General features: G+C 41.0%; 1 protein-coding gene and 2 long non-coding RNA genes across 4 annotated transcripts; 1 reads left to right on the plus strand and 2 right to left on the minus strand.

Moving 5' to 3' along the window:
• Positions 1–993: 993 nt before the first annotated feature.
• LOC130464272 (uncharacterized) lies at positions 994–2,644 on the minus strand. Its single transcript, XR_008924646.1, has 2 exons — positions 1,465–2,644; positions 994–1,379 (listed from the first exon to the last, which is right to left on the minus strand). It is a non-coding gene; the product is annotated as an uncharacterized lncRNA (long non-coding RNA).
• Positions 2,645–4,393: 1,749 nt separating this feature from the next.
• On the plus strand, positions 4,394–7,652 carry LOC130464020 (uncharacterized). Its single transcript, XM_056833366.1, has 2 exons — positions 4,394–6,542; positions 6,737–7,652. Exons 1-2 carry the CDS (start codon positions 6,231–6,233, stop codon positions 7,454–7,456), a joined length of 1,032 nt encoding a protein of 343 aa, XP_056689344.1. The 5' UTR covers positions 4,394–6,230; the 3' UTR covers positions 7,457–7,652.
• Positions 7,653–14,790: 7,138 nt separating this feature from the next.
• On the minus strand, positions 14,791–17,980 carry LOC110789391 (uncharacterized). Of its 2 annotated transcripts, XR_002533592.2 has the most exons (3): positions 17,539–17,858; positions 15,875–17,433; positions 14,791–15,193 (listed from the first exon to the last, which is right to left on the minus strand). It is a non-coding gene; the product is annotated as an uncharacterized lncRNA (long non-coding RNA). The 2 variants fall into 2 exon arrangements; XR_008924290.1 differs by having other exon boundaries at positions 15,875–17,980.
• Between the last annotated feature and the right edge of the window lie 3,644 nt (positions 17,981–21,624).

Here is a 21,624-nt window from a genome sequence, read left to right on the forward strand (position 1 = left end):
GGTGAGACAATTCTTCATGCTGTGAACAGGTTGATTGAGGATCGGGGTTCTGATGTGGGTCTTTCAATGTTGTTGGTGGATTTTCAAAGTGCCTTTAATTTAGTTGATCGTGCAGCCATGTTACGTGAAGTTCGTCTTCGTTGTCCGGGCTTTTCTCGATGGGTTGAATTCTGCTACTCAACTCCAGCCAGATTGTATTATGAGGAGCATACGTTATGGTCGTCTCAGGGTGTGCAGCAGGGTGATCCCCTTGGTCCTCTGCTCTTTGCTTTGGTTTTACAACCCCTGGTTTGTAAAATCAGGGACGCGTTTGATGTATGTCTCCAGGCATGGTATTTGGATGACGGCACTATTATTGGTGATACCTTGGTGGTGGGGAAGGTTCTGCAGTTGATTATAGAGGACGGGCCACTACTAGAAAAAGGACATTTAACGACGAACAATTTCGTCGTTAAAAGCCTCAATTTCCGTCGTTAAAACCTTTAACGACGGTCATGATGTTCGTTGTAACAGGTTCCGTCGTTATTTTCTTTAACGACGATGTTCGTCGTTAATATTTAACGAACATTAACGATGAAACATAATGTCGTCGTTAACCATTAACGACGGTTTACCGTTTCGTCGTTAACAATTAACGACGAATTATGGTTTCGTTGTTAATTGTTAACGACGAATTGAGGATTTCATCGTTAAAAGTTAACGACGAACTATTATTTCATCGTTTAAAGTTAACGACGAATTGTTATTTCGTCGTTAGAAAATAACGACAACATGATATTTCATCGTTAAATACTTATTCACGATGAATAATTAAGCAATAACGACCAAAAAAAACATCGTAAAATGTCATTCCAATGGTAAAAAAATTAAAATTTTGGCAATAACAACGAACTATTCTGTAGTTAATATTGCAATCCTAATAAAATTATTTATATTCTTCAAAACACCTATATTTTCTGTATGAAACAATATAAACAACTATAAATCAATCAATTAAAACAAAATGGTAATTTTATTACTCAAAAGAATTTGACTACAAAATTTCAAGTTATGTGAAACTCAACAATCACATCCCCTTGTCTTTAAATTCTAAAACTAATAGATAATTAACTCTTGTTCAATCTAAAATTAAAAATAAAAAAATAAAAATTCTACATAGTTGGAGTGTCCTCTCTTGGACAAGTTAACCGTTTTTAGCAACACTTCTTATACTGTATCCACACGATTGGTTACGACCTGATTTTGTATGTTTGCTTCATTCAACTAAGATTGATGTTCCCCCTGCGAGGTTATGGTCCCGCTAATTCTTTAAGTGTTATTCATCCTCAAAAACCTAAAACCCGATCACGACACTTCAACTTAAACACCTTTTCTGCTACCTATATAAAGAAAAAAGAACTTAAGTATCATGGCATGGGAAAGTAAAAATAAACCAAAAAGGAACCAAGAAAACAAGTTAAATACCTGTAGGGAAAATGTTCGTTCTACCTCCAATATTATCTGAATTTCCTCATACAACATAACCATGAAAATTATATTTCAGTCAATACAAGCTTTATTCCAAAATCATGTTTGCGTTAAAAGTAAAGCTCTGATGAGACATATGGAGTACAACCGGAAAAAAAAACCCAAACAAACAAAGAGGATATCAGATTGTGCATTCTAATATTTGACAGCATGCTGAGGTCCCTGTCGACACTGAAATCCTCAAAATGATTGTGGATTTCATTTTGGAGTACCACAGGAATGCACAGTCTGCACGAATATGATTTCAGACATGTGCTAGAGTGACTGAATCTTTGTGAAGCATCACAATAAATAGTCAAAGACTAAATAACGACAACATCAATTTCAAACGAATAAGCTCATGAATTTCAGTAGACCAATATCTAACATAAAAACTTACTTCGTATATAGCAACAACAATCCCATTGAGTGCAGCAACAAAGCCTCGCACATCATGCACCTCTCGTATACACAATACTACCTCAACTTAGAGCCCGTATTGTTGACGCTTTAGGAAGCTACAACACCTATCGAGGTATTTATGTTGTTCAACAGGGTGCTAATTATGCCTAAGGCCTTCAGTTACTGCCCATCAGCATACACCCAAGAAAAAACATCCTAGCACGGTAGAACCCAACAAAACTACCAGCCTAGACTATATCACACATGTGATAGAACCTACCTGCACTAGCATCATTGTTGAGCAAAAGCATAGCCATTGTTTTTGCCTACATTATACCCAAACCCCTTCACTTCGACACAAAAGCTTACCAACTCACAACATACCCCGTAACTCCACTCTTGCTAGTATAGAATGACTAGCAGATCACTATATCGTTGTGAGGGGGTCGAAAAAGCACGAGGCTAATGCGTGACCTCGTCCCTCGTGGGTGTGACGATTCTTTTTATTCAATCAAGTGTAATTGGATTTCCTGTGAGTTTACACCCAATTGACTAGTAATATAGGAGTCGCCATTCAGTTTTTAACGACAATGAGAAAAACTGACAAAACCCGGTTATCGTGACATAAAGGGAGTGCAATTATGTTTGACCACGACGGCCGTAGGTTCCCTTGTGATCCCTGGTGTGGGGATCTCTCAACATACACCCGCAAGGTAGAGATTGAGGGTTCGGGGGACTGTAACTACCGAGAGGAGTACTTCGCTCGTCGATAACTCCAGAGGCAGGATATCCTTACTAGCTCAGCATAAATAATTGAAGGGACATGCGTTAACTATTAAACTAATCTGAGTTGATTTTAGCAATATGCAACATATAATACTAGATCGATCGCGATTATCTGATTTAGATTACATTAAGGGACCTAGCATGATAATCCAATTTCCCAAAAATATTATATTTGTTAGGCGTGATAGAACAATCAGATTTAGTTAGTTTAACAGTTCATAAAAAGGGCGAGGAAAGCAATTAAATCATCGAAAAGGGACACATTACGACGCACCCTTGAGAGGTGCGTCACGGTTCTCAGAAAACTAACCACTTTGACTTTGCTATTTCTCCTTTTTTTTTAACGAATCTCAATTATGGGACAGGATACGTTCTGTTCGATTTATGGATCGATTGCGACAGAACGCGTGAACAGTTTCGTAGCGTGAGGCTTAGGCTAAGGGTTGGAGTCAATACTCAGAATATGATTGTGTGTTGTGTGTGTGTTCCTTTCACGTCGAATTTGGGGCTGTATTTATAGGGAAGCGTTCGTGGAAAGATAGAATTGCAGAGTTCTAATCCATAAAGAATTAGGAAAAAACACGTACCCAGGTATTTTCAGCGCCCAGGCCTGGGTGCCGAAGATTTCGGCGCCCAGAGCCAGGCGTTGAAAATAGGGTTTGGGCTATTTTCTTAGTCAGATTCGGATTCCTGAAATCCGTAGAGTTTGAGACTTAATCGAGTCTTTTAGTGCGTATCAATTTCATGACGGAATGCGTCTGGGCCCGTTACGAACTCTAGGCTCGTTAGGATTTTAATTAATACGTAACTTTTATTTCCGAATCATATTAGGAATAGATTCTCGCAGTTTTCTATCTCATTTAGGATTTATGTTGGAATGCAACACCTAATTCTGACAGGTTTCTATCCTTTATGATTTTCCACTTTAGAAGCTACCTTTTACGGCAGTCACTATTTTTAGCAGGTTTCCATAAATAGCAGTTTTCTATAAATATCAGGTTTCGGGTGAAATGAAAAGGGGAATTAAGATTCGTTTATTTTATAGGAGATGCGTTGTCAAGTGGAGATTTATGCTTTCATCATCGAACCTTTCCCTTTCGGGAATGGGGACAAAAGTAGGTGTCTACAGTTAGCCCCCACTTTGACTGAGTCTTGGAGTAAGATGATGGTCAAAGTATTAGACGGAGTGCGTCACGCAAGCCATGGTGTATGTGACCTGTTTTGCGAGGGTCTCACGAGCCCCCGAGTGATAACATTTGACTTAAGGGTCATCACTTGAAATGTCGACATATCCCTCACGTGTCATTGGGATTTGTCAACAGATAGTATAGAAACTTCCTCACTTTGTCATTGGAAGGATCTAAAGGTGCGTAGAAACTCCCTCACTTTGTCATTGGGAGTAGCTACAAATGTTTTTGAAATCAAAGCTATAAAGTGTAATTGGGCCTGGCCTAGCCCAATCACGAGGTAAAAATGTTTTTTAAAGATTCTCATTTTCAGGGCTAGCTAAACGAGAAAACCCCCTTGTTTTTATGGGACGTAAAACGAAGGAAAATCCAGCACATCGCTCTTTTTTTGGAAAAAACGGAAAACCAATCCTTTTAATTTTTGGAAAAGGGAAAACCAGAAAAAAGTTATCGCTGCTGCGACTAAGGACCTGCACGGTTAGTGATGCAGACCCCGCCGACTAAAGATGGCGATCCTGTCCGCTAAGGGTGGACACCCTGTCCGATAGAAGTGGACGAATCTGTTTTTAAAATTTGAAAATAAGGACCTACGCGGTTTGTGACGTAGACCCCGCCGACTAAAGATGGAGAACCTGTCCACTAAGGGTGGACACCCCGTCCGATAGAAGTGGACGAATCTATTTTGAAATTTGTTTTGTGTTTTTTTTTGAAAATAAGGACCTACGTGGTTTGCGCCGTAGACCCCGTCGGCTGAAGATGGCGAGCCTGTTTCATTTTGTTTTTGAAGACTTCATTTTTGGAAAACTGAGGACCTGCGCGGCTAGTGACGCAGACCCCGCCCGCTAAAGGTGGGCGAGCCCTGTCCGCTAAGGGTGGACGCCCCGCTCGCTGGAGGTGAGCGAACCTGAATTCGTCTTTTGATTTGGGATTCGCGTGCCGCGATCTTGCCAACTAAAGATGGGCAAGTTCCTATTTCTTTGGTTTTTTGTGATTCCTTTTGAGATTTTCTTTTTTATCCATTCTTGCAAGAGCGAATTCTTTCGAGGGATGCTCGAATTTAGTTGTAACTTGAACGTGGGCTGACAACGTGTTCAGACGGACCTTTGTCTTGCGACCGTCTGCTCTCGCGGTTTGAGCTAGTCTTTACGGCTCAATTTTGCCACTACTTGGTCTTTGATCAGAGGACCGTGCACAAGTGTCAATGACGACCTTTCCCTGAGGACGAACCTGTTTTTTTTTTTGAGATATCCAAACATGATATGGTGTATGGCGCAGTCCGAGAATGTGATTTCGATCGTGCGCCCCTTGTTGGAGTCTATTTTTCGCGAGCCCCCAAGCACTGGGGCTCGTCGGTCGTTTTTCGCATCTTGTAATCATGTTTGGGGTCATACTCGTATGTGCGAGCGACCTTTTATAGTAGTGTGCTACGTTAGCGAAGCCGTGGAATGCGACTTTAGTTTTCAGGCGACATCCGGTTTTAGCTTGGCCTAGATTAATCCTTTAACAAACAAACATTTTTTTTTTGGAAAACCAACGACTTGACGACACATATTTTTGGTGTTTCGAAGAATGACCATGATATTTAACTTGTTTTTTTTTTTGAAAAATGTACATAAGTATTTTCTGAGACGAGTCAAAGTTTCGACCAAGTTTTAATGTTTATATTTGCTTATTTGGGAGCTAAAGGTGCTTTGGGCTTGATCCTACTTGCAATAGGGCCTCGTGTTTAGCAACACGGTCTTAAGTCCTTTCCTGTTCCGTGTTTTGTGAAATCTGGGCCTTGGGCTGCATTTTCAGCGCCCAAGGCCAGGCGTTAAACATTTCGGCGCCCAGCCGTGGGCGCTGAAAGTCTTTTCCTGGTGATTTTTGACTTTCGGATTTCCTTACACGTTTCCGAATGGGATCAGGATGTCATTGGGTGCGTTCAGCTATATATAGGGGCTAGATACGTCCCTATTTTCCACCACTCTCAAATTCTTTCTCTCTTTTTGCTGCGTTTTAATTACTCATTGCTTTTGCCATGTCGACCCCTATTTTCTCACTCCAACGGACTGTTAGGCGTTGGCTACGAGCCCTTACTCCCACAGAAAAGGCTTTGTTAAAAGAATACCACTTAGAGGCACTTTTAGGCTTACAACAAATTAATATTGATTATAACTTTCTGCATGCTGCCCTAAACTTTTGGGACTACGATCATCATGTTTTGCCTTTCGGGGCAACGAAATATGTCCTTTGCCCGATGAATTTGCTGCGATCCTTGGTTATCCTACCAATGCTACTCCTGTTACCCCTGGCACTATTGAAGAGGGTAAAACAACCATAAGGGCTTTCCTAAGACTAGATGATAACATGTTTGCTGAAATTGTTGTAGATGATAAGGTTAACTTGGCAAAACTTGTAAAACATCACTTTAGGCCTAGTAAGAATATGACCGAACAGAAATTGAATATTCGAGCCCTTGTATTTTGCTTGTTGAATCATTATTTGCTGTCGAATAACAATGGTGAGTTCAGTGACATAAGGTTGATCCCCTTGATTAGCCAGATGGAAAGTTGCTATTCTATTATGCCGTTGGTTGTTGCCGAGACTTTGCTGAGTGCGGATGAGCTGAAGAAGGATGCCAAATCTGAACATTTTAAGGGAAGCCCCCTATTACTGCAGGTAATCGATTTTTCCTTGCGCACGTATACGTCCCTTTTGCATATATTTCTTTTTTTTGCCTGGGGCTGAGTTTCGGCGCCCAGGGCTGGGCGCTGGAATTTTCGGCGCTTGGTCCTGGGCGTTAAAACTGCGCCCCAGGAACCGTTTTTTTCTTTCTTTTCATTCTTTTGATTCGATCGTACCTGTTTCTGCAGATTTGGCTTGCGGAACTGCTTAGACTTTTGGAAGCTCCTGCCGATCCTAAACATTATCGCCCTATAGCTTTGGGTAACCGAAAATACTTGCACCAAGGCCAGGACGAGGCCGAATGGACCTCCTTTTTTACTTATGGCATTTGTTCTATTAAGTGGGTGGTACCATGGTGGGGTTTGACTACTATGACAGGGGGTTCTGATGTATCGGTTTATGTTTCTTTGTTGGGGCTATCTCGTCCCATTTATATTTTCCCTTACCGAGTCATGCGTCAATATGGTTTAAGGCAGACTATCCCCTTTTCTGATACGGTACCACCTAAGTTAGCGGCCTTTTCACAAATACGGGTCCTAGCGTGGGCTAAGTATTATGATGGTCTCCCGCGTTGGGCCGTAGCTACAAATGGCTTTGTGGGTCTTTCTGAAAACTATAAGTTGTGGATGAGCTCCGATGATAAAGATGTGAGGGCCGAGGCTCGTAATGGGGAGCCGGCTGAGCTTTTGATACCTCGTATTCGTGTTAAGTATGAGGGTCCTGATTCTGCCAGACCTCGTACCTATAGTATTAAGACTGTGAAAGCTCGTCCTGATCGAAAGAGAAAGGAAGTTTCTCCCCGTTCCAATTTTAGGCCTAAAAAGATGCCTAACATGAAAGAAATGCAAGCTCTCGCGGAGATCGTCGCCGGAACAATGTATGGGTCAGGAAGGCTCAGCTGCCTGTAGAAACAGCGGCTAGTCTAGCTGATGATAATAATCCTTCTCCTACCATTGTCTGTGCCCTTGAGGCTGAGCGGGCTATAACTGAGAATGTTTCTGAAGCCTTGGCATCTTTGGAAGTTAGTGTCCAGGAGCCGGTTCTTATGGAGATTGATATTGGGGCAGCGCAGAAGACTGTGGGGGTGGATCCTGCGAACATTGCCCTCTACAAGACTTTATTTGATGATCCGGAAGAACTAGAGTAGTGTAGTTCTTGCTAGGGTGTAGGTGCCCTCTATTTATTTCAGTTGTGTTTGTTTTTATACTTAGCACTTTGTTTTCTTTCTTATTATTTTTTAATAAAGGCGTATTTTTATTTTTCATTTTCATTTATTTTGTTTCTCCTCTTTTTTATGTTTTTATATGTCTAACACTTTTTGCACAAAGAATATTCGTTTTTTTTTATTGGACCGCATCCTTGGTAAGGATTGCCTACGTATCTTGTCAGAATCAGGTCGCGCGTAGTTCTAGCTTTAGAATAAGTTCTAGTATGCCGGATTTTGGTAGATATGCCTTGAGGTGGAAACATATTACTTAATCGGTCAAATGAGTGAAGTATTATCATTATTTTCATCAGCCGTTTTTTTTTTTGCCATAAGTCGCGTAAAATATGAAATTCGAAATTCGACTAATTTGTATGGCGAAATTCGACTAATTTGTATGGCTATATTCTTGGTTGGTAAGCCTATTTGGATACCTGGATACGTACTGTACCCCCCAAGTGTTCGTTATTTTTCCGTTGTGTGCGATAAAATGACGAGCACTTTCTGAAAAGAAAATTTTTGTCAGGCAGAGAGTTTCAACGCCCAGGCTGGGGCGTCAAAAATTTCGGCGCCCAGCCCTGGGCGCTGAAAATGACTTGGGCGGTCAATTTTTGACGCTTTGCTTCACATGTTCTTGCATTTATTTCTCTTATTTTTTTTTGTGCCTTGATATTTTGCTCGTATTTAAAGCCAATTTTGAGGCTATTTTGGAGGCTTTTTGACTGTTAGCGTAGTGCGTTTTTGTCCGGATTAATTTTTTCTATTCGTGACCCGAAACAGTTTTGAAAATGGGGTTAGGGTGCGGAAGTTATGAAGATCTTTGTGTAAGCTTTTGAGGTGGGTTGAGGTGCGTGTTGATGCTGGAGGCGGCGTTTATTTTTATGAGTTTTTTCTTGAGCAACATTTGCATGGTTTCTTTTGCTTTCTTTGGGTTGCATGGGTTAGACCCTTATGTTTTGGTAATATGATAATGTGGTTCTTTTTTGGGGTTTGATGAATTTCGATGTCACGATTCAAGACCGAGTGGGCCTTGTTTATTGGGCCTAGAGTGGGCCGCCTCTTTATTTTTGTATTTTGCAAGTACATTTGGTGTTTATTTAGTGTTAGAGAAAAATTTTAGGAGAAATATTACGCTTTTATTGATTCGGAAAGTAAGGAAAACACACTGAAATAAAACTGACCCATATTCTAAGGGGCCTTAGGACCATCTAAAGTCTCTATTATTTTTTTCTATCAATCTAAAGAACTACTAGGCGCTTTTTTACTAATGGTGCTCTATATGGCTCAAGCCTGGGGTTTAGTCTCATAAAACTTCGGTCCTTCACCGGTACTCATCTTGAATTCCATGCCTTTTGCGTTGACCCACTGATATGTCTTCACCCATCCGTTCTCGACCTCTTCTAGTGTTGATGCAGGAGAGATTAACCGGGTTAGATCGAAACCTTCATCTTTTAAAGCTAGGGTAGTCATCACAGTCCCGTTCTCCATAGGCCTCGATTCGTTAAACAATGTCCATAGAGCCTGGTTGTCCAATATTTCAGCTGTTTTAGTCTTGGTGAGGTGGGGTGCCTCGTCCAAGGTGTGGCAGTCATGGAAAATTTCAAATCAGGGTTTTAGCAAGCCATCCTGAACGAAGGGTTCAGGGAAATCACAACATGGGTGTCCTTCTCCTTCCCGAACAAACATGCCGTTAAGGGTCCTTTGATACGGGGGAAGGAGGGTGGTTTGTTTGGCTTTGTTAAGGCGTAGCCTAGACAGGCGGTCAGCAATATCTTCCTCCGTTGGTTCATAACCTAAGCCAAAGGAAGTAGATTTGTTGGGAAAAGGATGGAATGTGTATTCCTTCTTCCTTATGCCCAACGGGGTTCCTGGGAAATAACCTTGAGCTAACAGCATTCTAGGGATGACTCGGGATGCATGCGGGTCTAGGAATGCTGGGTCATAATCTTCGATGAACTGGATTGCTTCTTCCATTTGAAACCCATAAAGGTCGTCTGCAGTTTCGGCCGTTCCAACCATAGTACAACTGACGTCGAGAGGAGGGGCGCGGATTTCTAGTATTACCCCGTTATGGTTAAGTTTAACCATTTGGTGCAAGGTAGAAGCCACACCTCCTAAGTCATGGAGCCAAGGTCGCCCCAAGAGGAGGTTGAAAGTGGGCTTGATGTCGATTATTTGAAACTCCGTGGTGCGTGCCACAGGCCCGGTTTGTATGGTAAGGTTGATTTTTCCCAATACAGGCCTTCGGGAGTTATCATAAGCTCGTACCCCTTGCGTGGAGGTTTGGAAGTCATCGTTTCCTAGCCCCAAGCAATGGGCGGTTTGCAATGGGCAGACATTAACCGCCGAACCATTATCTACGAGCTCTAGGGGGATGTTTTGTCCTTTGCATCCAACCACTAGGTAAAGGGCTTTATTGTGAGCACCCCCATCTTTGGGTAAGTCTTTATCCGTGAAAACTATGGCCTTTTCCCCGGCATCTCTCGTGACATGGCTAACCAATGAGTCAGGTGTGATGTCTGTAGGTACTGAGATGAGGTCAAGTGAGCGAATAAGCTTTTCGCGATGTTCCTTTGAAGTACACATGAGATCCCAGATGGTAATCTCGACCTTGGTTCTTTTTAGTTGTTTCAGGAGAGGATTTTCAATGACTTCTGCGACGGTGGCGTGCCGTCCATTCTCAGGAGTTTGCCTAACCGGAATGTCGTCCATAGGAGGTGGGTGAATATCCGGTTGGTATATTCTTCCGGATCGGGTGAGGTTGTCGACCTCGGGCTCCTGAGGGGTGGTGTCAATGAGGGCATACCCGGGCCAAGTTTCAGTGAAGAGGTCCTGGCCCGACACTTGAGATAGGTAAATATCTTCAGCATCATCATTCCACACACCGCACACTTCTCTCTCGATTCGATCCATAGGGACCACAGCGAGTGGTGCACCTTGAGGTGTAATATACACCGAGGGGTCGAAGTTCTCCGGTTGGTCGAGAGAGATGTGACAAGAGCCGAGTGGGCTCTTGTTGTTGTTGGGTTTGCCAACATTAGGGAGAGGTATCACTTCATCCTCTATCATGTCCTGGATCGTATGTTTTAGATTCCAGCAGTTTTCAGTGTCATGCCCATTTCCTTGATGGAATTTGCAGTAAGTACCTTCGACCCAATATTTGCTTTTGACAAGAGGGTCACGGGTGGGGCCTATAGGTGTCAACTTTCCTTGATTGGTTAGTCTTTCAAAGGCTTGTACCAAAGTCGACCCGAGTGGGGCAAACTTTCGATCTCAGACCCATCTTCCAGGGCTTCTTCGGGCGGGAGTCTCTTCTACAGCATGGACTTCTTGGGCTTGGGATGTGTTACCCCGATTGTAGGTGTTGTTTTTATATGTGGGTTTGCTTTGTATGGTTTTGGCGAGGTCGTCCTCGATCTTTATTCCCACATCATAAACTCTTTTGAAAGTGTCAAGTCCCAGGTACCTAAGGTGTTGTCTGTAAGCCGGGTCCAGGTTGTCAATGAATTTTTGGACCAATTCTGTTTCGGGAGGCCTATTGATTAGCTGGGCCGCCTGGTCCCTCCACCTAGCAAAGTAGGTCGTGAAACCCTCATTTTTCTTTTGGAAGAGAACTTCCAGCTCGCGCATGGTGACTTGGAAATCCATGTTCGACGAGTATTGCTTGATGAAGACATTGACAAAGTCTTCCCAAGTGGGGAAGAGCTTAGGGTCCTGGTGATAGTACCATTTGAGCGGTACGGGTTCCAAGGACAAAGGAAAGGCAGGTAAATACATGGACTTGTCCACACCTTTCAAGTTCATGGCATTCACAAAGCTCAGTAGATGATCACGGGGGTTGTCCGTGGCCTTGAACTTTGGTAAGTCAGATGAACTGAACTTTTCTGGTAGTTTGCCAGGAAAAGGTTCAGGATCGAGGGAGAAGTATTTGCTCCCCATGGTTTGTTGTAGGACCATTTTTTCAATCCTCTTCTCGTTATCGAGGTCATTTTTGGCTTGCGCAGCCGCTAAAGCTTCATTTTCCATTTTCAATTGGCCCATAAGTTGGGTCATTTGGACCATCTGGTCTCGCAAATCTTCGATGGACATGTTTGAAGGTGCGAATCGAGGTTGGGGAAGAGGAGATCCTTGAAATGAGGGACGACGGACGGAGCTTGGAGTCACTAAACCTGATGTTGGCGATGAATCTTCGAGACGCACTAACCGTTGATTCCCTGATCGGCACCAAGTGGCAGGACCAGTCCTAGGCATAAGATAAGCTAAAGTTTAGGTTCCCAAAGTTTTAAGCATTACTTAGTCTAGACTTCGACTCTCTAAATTGGTTTTTCACTTTTCCTCTTGTCGGTACACTTTTTGGTTTTTTTTTTATTTTGGTCATTCTTTGGATTTTCGAAACACTTGCCCGTGTGAAATTCATAGTTATTAGCATGTTCGGTTTTGGTGCCGAGCATTGTCGTCGTAGGAGGCCTAACAATGACACAAAGAGTTATTAATTTTTTCACGAGTCGCTTTTGAAATCGAGTGCTTTTCTTACGCCCTCGTAGCAATTCTTTTTATGAACATTTTTTTTGCGGTACGTATTTTCCTTTCGCGCGGGCACCGAGGCTGCTGCGCCTGACCAGAAGGCCAAGCAGCAACTTCAGCGCCCAGCGAGGGGCGTGAGAAATTCTGGCGCCCAGCCAGGGGCGTTGAAAATGCGTCCCTGGCTGGTTCTCGTTTTCTGTCTTCTGTTTATGCGACTTCGATTTGCGTGCTTGCCTAATAACGTCCTTTACGCGTAGCAGCGTTTGTGGGATTCGTTACAGGTCATCCCGAGCGTCGCTCATTTTTGTGGCGATCATTCGGGTTTGCGGAACACGTGTTTCGGTATAACTCTTTGGCAAATTAGTCTATGAATGTTTGGGCAATTTTTAAGGTCGTTGGTTTTCTAGGATAGTTTGTCGCACACAATCATATATTTCGCTACACATAACTACATTACAAACATGGATTTGAAAATTAAATATGCCACGTAGTTTATGATAGGCTTCTATGGGTAGTTTATTTGTGTCTGGCTTGGTACCGCTTCTATCGTAGATCCAACACATGCCCCGGTCGAGGTAGTGTCTTCAACAGACGAATTTCGCTCAAGAGGCCAACCCGCAAGTGCAAGCCAAGGGGGCATGCAGGCGAGAGGGACCTAATGAGCGAGCGATTGGGTTCGGGATAGGTGTACTACCTGCACAAGTACCGAGTGGGCAACATGCGCGTCGTATGCGACCCCCTATTGGCGGAAAAAGGTATCCTTAGTCCCAACTCCCGAGGGAGCCGAGATTCGTTATGCGGTTCTGCCCGTTCACATTAATATGCTAATTTTCAGGTCGTCCCAACTTGATGGGGAAATAAACGCGGGGTAGGATCGTTTCACCCTTCGGCTATTTTGATTACCTACAAGCACGAGTATTTCCTTCACTATCCCCAGTGGAGTCGCCACTGTGAGGGGGTCGAAAAAGCACGAGGCTAATGCGTGACCTCGTCCCTCGTGGGTGTGACGATTCTTTTTATTTAATCAAGTGTAATTGGATTTCCTGTGAGTTTACACCCAATTGACTAGTAATATAGGAGTCGCCATTCAGTTTTTAACGACAATGAGAAAAACTGACAAAACCCGGTTATCGTGACATAAAGGGAGTGCAATTATGTTTGACCACGACGGCCGTAGGTTCCCTTGTGATCCCTGGTGTGGGGATCTCTCAACATACACCCGCAAGGTAGAGATTGAGGGTTCGGGGGACTGTAACTACCGAGAGGAGTACTTCGCTCGTCGATAACTCCAGAGGCAGGATATCCTTACTAGCTCAGCATAAATAATTGAAGGGACATGCATTAACTATTAAACTAATCTGAGTTGATTTTAGCAATATGCAACATATAATACTAGATCGATCGCGATTATCTGATTTAGATTGCATTAAGGGACCTAGAATGATAATCCAATTTCCCAAAAATATTATATTTGTTAGGCGTGATAGAACAATCAGATTTAGTTAGTTTAACAGTTCATAAAAAGGGCGAGGAAAGCAATTAAATCATCGAAAAGGGACACATTACGACGCACCCTTGAGAGGTGCGTCACGGTTCTCAGAAAACAAACCACTTTGACTTTGCTATTTCTCCATTTTTTTAACGAATCTCAATTATGGGACAGGATACATTCTGTTCGATTTATGGATCGATTGCGACAGAACGCGTGAACAGTTTCGCAGCGTGAGGCTTAGGCTAAGGGTTGGAGTCAATACTCAGAATATGATTATGAGTTGTGTGTGTGTTCCTTTCACGTCGAATTTGGGGCTGTATTTATAGGGAAGAGTTCGTGGAAAGATAGAATTGCAGAGTTCTAATCCATAAAGAATTAGGAAAAAACACGTACCCAGTTATTTTCAGCGCCCAGGCCTGGGCGCCGAAGATTTCAGCGCCCAGAGCCAGGCGTTGAAAATAGGGTCTGGGCTGTTTTCTTAGTCAGATTCGGATTCCTGAAATCCGTAGAGTTTGAGACTTAATCGAGTCTTTTAGTGCGTATCAATTTCATGACGGAATGCGTCTGGGCCCGTTACGAACTCTAGGCTCGTTAGGATTTTAATTAATACGTAACTCTTATTTCCGAATCATATTAGGAATAGGATTCTCGCAGTTTTCTATCTCATTTAGGATTTATGTTGGAATGCAACACCTAATTCTGACAGGTTTCTATCCTTTATGATTTGCCACTTTAGAAGCTACCTTTTACGGCAGTCACTATTTTTAGCAGGTTTCCATAAATAGCAGTTTTCTATAAATATCAGGTTTCAGGTGAAATGAAAAGGGGAATTAAGATTCGTTTATTTTATAGGAGATGCGTTGTCAAGTGGAGATTTATGCTTTCATCATCGAACCTTTCCCTTTCGGGAATGGGGACAAAAGTAGGTGTCTACAATCGTATAAGTTTTTGATAAAGCATCAACATTACCATCATTCAACTAAATCTTACATGATACCCTGTAATGATAACATCAAAGCAAATCACAAAAGAGAAAATCAAAGTACTTTGGAGATAGTAAAAGACTAAGAGTTCTGACATGAAGCAAACCAATTTTGACCTAAAGCAAACCAGAAGGAACACAAGAGCAGCAATGAAAACAACACAACAAAAATCGGAAGCCAAGCCTTCAATAATACGCAATACCAAATTCAAAAGCCAAGCCTCCCAGACTAGAGGCGTACCTTACAGTCTAAATTCTTACTGTCACGGCAATCCACATGTGTTTCTTTTATCTTTCTCCAATAGCATTGAAGCTAGTGAAAATTAACCAGTTATGTAATTCAGATAATATTCTACTCAGTTTCGTATAAAGCATTGCTTCCATCTTCAAGGCTTCTAGCTAGTTTTTTTTTTCACCGAGAAACCTTCAGACCTTGTTAGAACCTGAAATACAAGAACACTTCTCAACCAATAGAGATCCATCATAACAAAAAAAAAAGAGGGGGAGGACCAGAGGGGGATATTGCAATTAGGACTTGGTTTTCATCTGATGGACATCGAGCTTCCATTCAGCTTGATGGTAGTACTTAAGTACTGAATCTATGTCCTTTGTTTTGAATGAGCTAAGGGTAGCTAGAATCTCCTTGATCATAATTATTTGAGTGCATAGTAAATATACTCTCCTTAAAGCTACCAACACCATGACTCAAGTGACAAACTTTAAGTCTAGAGAATATAAGGCTTTTTGGAAGATGGAAATCAGGGGAAAGCTGGATAATTTAAATTTTTATATTTTATTAAGGAGTACAGAAACACTGAAAGGGGGAAGACAATGAAAGTATTATACATACTTAGCAGCAACAAAGAATCAAACATAAGTTTTAGTTCATTAAAAACCTAACTCAATTCCTAAACTGTAAGTTGGACTGTTAAACTACAAAATAAGTAACGATAAGATATGCCCAAATGAAGAAGAGAAAAGTAAATTCCTTTTTGCCGTCCAATTTGAATAAATTACAAGAGTTTCAATCCGCAACATAAAGGATTCAACTAATAATTCAATTCAATACAAAAAAGCTTGAGATAAATTGTATTAATTAAAGAAAAAAAACTTATGGAACTTACCAGATTGAATTAGATGATTGCAATTCAAAAAATTCTCAGCGGTATCTGAGAACAATTCCAATCAATTGAACCAAAAAAGCTAAATCAAACCCTGTTTCATTTTTAAGGGAAAAAATATTAAAGTTGAAAAGAGGTGGAAACATACCAAGCAAATGTTGTTGCGCATAAAGAGATTACATTCAAGGTTAATAGCTTCGCCGCACATGGAATATTTCCACTGCATCTTTGATCAATTATGTAGGGAGAGGGAAGAGAGATAACCTAATATTTCATTTTTAATAATAAGAATTGCAAAACTGCAAGTTTAACTGAAGGTTTTAGGTTAGAGATGAGTAAAATTTGAAGCAAGCTTCGAAAATTAAAAACATAGCGCTACTGGGAATTTGGATAACGACGAACAACTTTTTTTACTTTTTTTTCTTTTTTTTCTTCATCTTTTCACTGAACATTAACGATGAACGTATTATTTCTCGTTAAATGCTCAATTTCTAGTAGTGTGTACCTCTTTTGAAAATGGTACACCATTAGCATCAAGAATTGCTAGTTTTAATACCGAAATCTGATGCTCTTAACAGAAACAAACATGAATTAATTATGCTTGCCAACACATGGATACAAGAAAAAAACACAAACAGCCTTCAAAAGCAAGCATAGATTGGAAATTTAGCACACTTGAAAGACAACAATCATGAAAACCAAGTAGTTGGTCTTTTCTGCAATACTGAAGTGATCTGCCTGCACTAAATATTACGAATGATAAAAATCTAGTTAGAATTCAAGAAACATTGACGACAAATCAAAGAGAACAACCATCAATAGTAAACACGAACAAAAACTGACTGCCAGTGACCATCAAGATTCGGGATGGGGTAAGGCTGACAGAGACAGAATCGACATTCAAAGCGAAGGAATGTACTCTAAAGGAAATAAAATGGTAACACCACAAGGATAACAACCATCTATATATGAAAACTCTTCGCTTCCAATTATTTTTCTTCTCTCTTATTTGAAGGGTGGGGAATTGGTGTTTAAAGAAGAGACTATTGCAATAATCCAAAAGTGAACATCACTGTCATATCAGACCACCTCTGTAAAATTAAAGAACACAGAGTATATGTTTTCACTGAGGGTGTGTTACGCTTACCTTATTTTCACTTATTCATAAGTTGGTTTAGATTACATATGTTCGTGTAGTTCTAATAAAGTCTACCCAAGTTCAATTCACAACTACAATTACTTCTCATCGATTCAGATAAGCATAAAAAACCGAACAAAGACAAATCGTCCATGAAAAACAATACATGAATCAAGCACTATTTGGAGAAATCAAACCTTATAATTGATGAACACCCATCAATAGTAAACACGAACAAAAACTGACTGCCAGGAAGTTATCACGTAGGATTCCCGTACTCATAGAATTCAAAGAAAAATTTATGAACAATATGAGCATTCAAAAAATTGATAAATTCAAAAACAAGAATTAATTGTATTAATTAAAGAAAAATAGGAATTTACCAGAAATGATAGTTGCGATTCAAGAAACTTTCCAGTGACATCTGAACACAATTTTAATCGATTGAACTAAAATCTTTGCAATCCCTATATCCATTTTAAAGGGAAATTCATTTAAAGTAGAAAAGACATATGGATATGCTACATACCAATCAAACGGGGTTGCCATCTTGCATAAAATTGGCAAATTCAATGTTTAATAGCCTCGGGCATCCACAGTTATTGAACTGCATCTTTGGTCAACTAAAGAAAGGTGAGTATAATTTGGTGTTTTTGGTTGGAGTAGAGTGAAAAAGAGGTGATAAAGAATCGAAATTTTCAGCTTAGGTGGGAGGCGATTTCAATGAAGGTTTTAGGTTAAAGGTGAAGGGAAACTGAAGGGACGAAAAAGGGGGATAACGACAAACATAGTTTTATTTTTATTTTTTGTTTATTTTTTATATAGAATTTAGACGATGGAATTTTTTTTTGTCGTAAAAATTAGCGCGCTAAAGAAACCACGACAAAATATAGGTGTCGTCGTTATCATGTTCTCGTTAGATGTACAATTTCTAGTAGTGGGCCTTGTCTCAGGTTACATCTTAATGTGGGGAAGACCGAGGTTTTCTGTCTTACTGAGGACCCCCGTAGCAGGCTTGTGGGAGTCTTTCCCCCTGATATTGCTCGTCCTTTGCATGGTGTTAAGTTGCTTGGTGGTCCCGCTAGTTCCAATCCTGTTTTTAGTGGTGAGCTTGTGATGCAGAGGGTAATCAAGACCATTGGGCTTATGGATAAGGTTGCTTAGCTCGATGATCCTCAGTGTGAGTTGTTGTTGCTTAGGGCATGCACTGGAGTTTCTAAACTCTACTTTACTTTGCGTACTTGTCCCCCTAGTATTTTTGAGTCTGCTCAGCGCACTTTCGATGAGGCTCTTCGATCTTCTTTGGTGCGTATTGTTACTGCTTCGGGGCCTGGCTTTGGCGATTGGAAGTGGCGACTTGCCACCTTACCTTTTTCTTTTGGCGGACTTGGTGTTTATTCTGCGGGTGATGTTCGGCATTATGCTTTTCTTGCCTCTCGGTTGCAGTCTTCTGATCTGCAGACACAACTTCTACGGCATGCTGATATTATTGGCCCTGGTCATGCATTTGAAGATGCGTTGAGTCTATTTAGTGGAACGGTGGAGTATGACATTCTGAGTAACCCTAGTGAGGTCACTGCCCCAAAACTTATGAAGAAATTGGCAGATATATATTTCACAAAGGTTACTGCAACTGCAGAGTCTACCTTCTCTTTATCGTCTCGGCAGTCGGCGTTGTGGAAATCGCAGCAGAGAGATCACACCTCTGCTTGGCCTCGTGCGGTCCCCATATCAGGTTTGGGACAGACGATGAATGCTAAGGCTTATCGATGTTTGCTATAGCTAGGGGAGTGGGGGCCCAGATTGTATCTCGGCTGCCCACTTATCATTTGTAAAATGTTTGACTTTATTAGCATTTGATAATAATAATAATAATAATAATAATAATAATAATAATAATAATAATTCTCTCAAAAGAGGCGATTAGGGCAGGTCGGTTATGGCCGTTTAGGGCACGTTCCACGTCTTTTTCCGGTGGATATTCCGGCGTTCGGAGGCACGGTGAAGGGTTCTCGGCGGCGGTTTGTCAGGCTCAAGTTTAGGCGGTGGTTTTCAGGCGGAGGTTTAGGCGGCATTTTCTAATCTCGTGCAGCGTTTTTGAAGCTCGGTTCTGTTTGTTTGTTGGGCACGGTGGTTCTGTTGGTCGTGGTTCTGTTGGTCTGCAGTGGTTCTGTTTGTTGGTCGCGGTGGTTCGTCAAGGTAACGGTGGTTTCGGTGGTTCGTCGGTGGTGGTTCGTTTGGTGTTGGCATTGTGTTGGTGTCATATTCGTTGATTCGTTGCTGCACAATTATTGGCGGTATTGTTTGGTTTTGCGTTTGGTATTGGTATTGCGATTTGGTATTGCAATTTGGTTTTGCGAGTTGATCATTGGTATTTCAATGGTATTGCGAATTGATCATTGCTGCTTCTCACGGATCAGGTTTTCGGAGTGATTATTGCTGTAGTGTTGGTGTGATTGTCGGTGTTGGTGTGATTGGTGGTGTTGGTGTGTTTGTTGCTGCAGTTCCGTTGGTGTTTGGTGTGATTGTTGCGGCAGTGTTCAAGGCATTGTGATTGTTGATGTTCGTTTCAGCGTGGTAGTGTGTTGATATTGTTGAGGTCAGAGGGTGTATTGTTTTAGTGTTATTTTAGTGTCGCGTTGTGTTTGGTGGCATTGTGTGGTTGGTGCGTTGTGAGGTTGCGTTTCTTGGTGGAGGTTTCAGGTTCAGTGCGGTTGAAGTGCTTTCATATGGCGGCTTCCGTGGAGAAATTTCATTGCCCTTTTGTGGGTCTTAGCGGGTGCCAGGATGGAGGTGGGCGTGGTGTAACGCCCCAACTTTTCGGCTCCTTAGTTATCGGTAATAAACCGTACTTTACTGATCATTGGCAGCGGAATTAGGCTTAATTAATCCTGGGACCTGTGGGTATGGACCCACAAATAAAATATTCCTTAATAACATTCCATAAATAATACAACTTTCCCAAAAAAAAAATTTAAATATAAACCAATATTCTGATAATAGCCTCACTAATAGGATTTCCTTAATAAATAATTCTCATCTCGATATCCCCATAATAAACTACCAACTCCAGTAATAACTTTGACTTGAGCAACTTGAGCTCCTTAATCGAACCTGTACACCGTCATAAAAAAATAGAAAACAGGAAAAACACAGAACATACAAAAATGAGTGGAAAACTAAGTAATATTACTCCAGCCCGTCAAAACGGTTTTATTTTGAAAATCATTTGGCACATGTCAATCATTAGCATTTATTGTTCGGAAATAACTATCTTAATCTCGTTATCTTGAAAACTGTGTCGGCAGGGAATCATTTCCTTTACAGCTCATTGGCAAGTACAGGCTTTGGCGGGACTTTTCTTACATCTTTTCAGGGGGGAACTGTTTCCCAAACTTTAACTTTAACATGGCCTCTACCTGTAACTCGCCCATTTACTAGTTCAGTTCACTTTTCCATGCCGACAAAAGCAACATCGTCTTTCTTTTTAAAATAACTTTATAAATATTAAAATTATTTCCGAACAACGTCTTTAACATCTTAACATCATGATCATAATAATAAACATATATCATATCACATAAAACACATAATAAACGTATAATCACATAATAGTCACACATTTCATATACGGGCATATAAACTTAAATGTTGGACATAAACATTACATAACATATACGGGCATGTAAACATAATTGCTGGACATAATAATTACCTCGATCACTTATCCTTAATCATGATCTCTAGTCATTATATCTGAAACTTTGTTCACGTCCACTTATTTCCTTATGTTTATTGCTCCAAAACATAACCCATATGAAAGCATAAATTAGAAACTATATTTCTTGTCCTTGACTTTTAGTTTAGGAAAATATCAAAATCATTAAATTAGGAAACTTACATTACTTAGACTTCCTTCATATATTTTGAACAAGCCCAAACAAAATGATCTTTAAAATAAAACCCATGGCCCTTATTTTTGGTTGGGTTGCTATAAGGAGATTATGAATTAGAAGGAAGCAGCGCAGCAGCGTGAAGCAGAGAAATGGAGGCTCGAAATTTTGACGGCTTTGCAATAATCTCAGGTGCAGCACCAATACGACGGAGCACCGGTGGCGTGCGGTTCTTGTTGAGGCGGAAAGAGGAGGCGGAAGAAGCAGGGCTTGGCTGCCCGAAACAACAGGTAAGGGAGAGAGAAATTGAGCAAATTCGGGTTTCGGGTTTTACAAATTTCTGGGTATTGAATTGGTAATGCTTGTGGGTATTTTAGATGAAGCATAGAGCTCGAATTATATGGATATGGAGGTCCAAAGGTCACAAAAAAAGAAGAAGAAATCAATGGTAAAATACCCAATTTGAGTAAACTAATTATTGCAGATAGGGTTTTGGGCTTTGCAAATTACTGAACATTTGAATGCTAATTTATACAGATTTGTTGACATGATGAGTCATGAAAAGAAAGAAATAATTTAGACATTTGGCTATCAGAAATTCTGCCACGCAAGGGAGGAGAAGGAGAAGGTGAAATAGCTATGAATTTGGACTGGTTTTAGGAACAAAGGAGTCAAAAGTTTGTTGTCCAAATTCTTCATTGACACGTACAAAGGAAGAAGAA

Source organism: Spinacia oleracea, chromosome 6, assembly GCF_020520425.1.
Source record: "Spinacia oleracea cultivar Varoflay chromosome 6, BTI_SOV_V1, whole genome shotgun sequence".
Taxonomy (NCBI): Eukaryota; Viridiplantae; Streptophyta; class Magnoliopsida; order Caryophyllales; family Amaranthaceae; genus Spinacia; species Spinacia oleracea.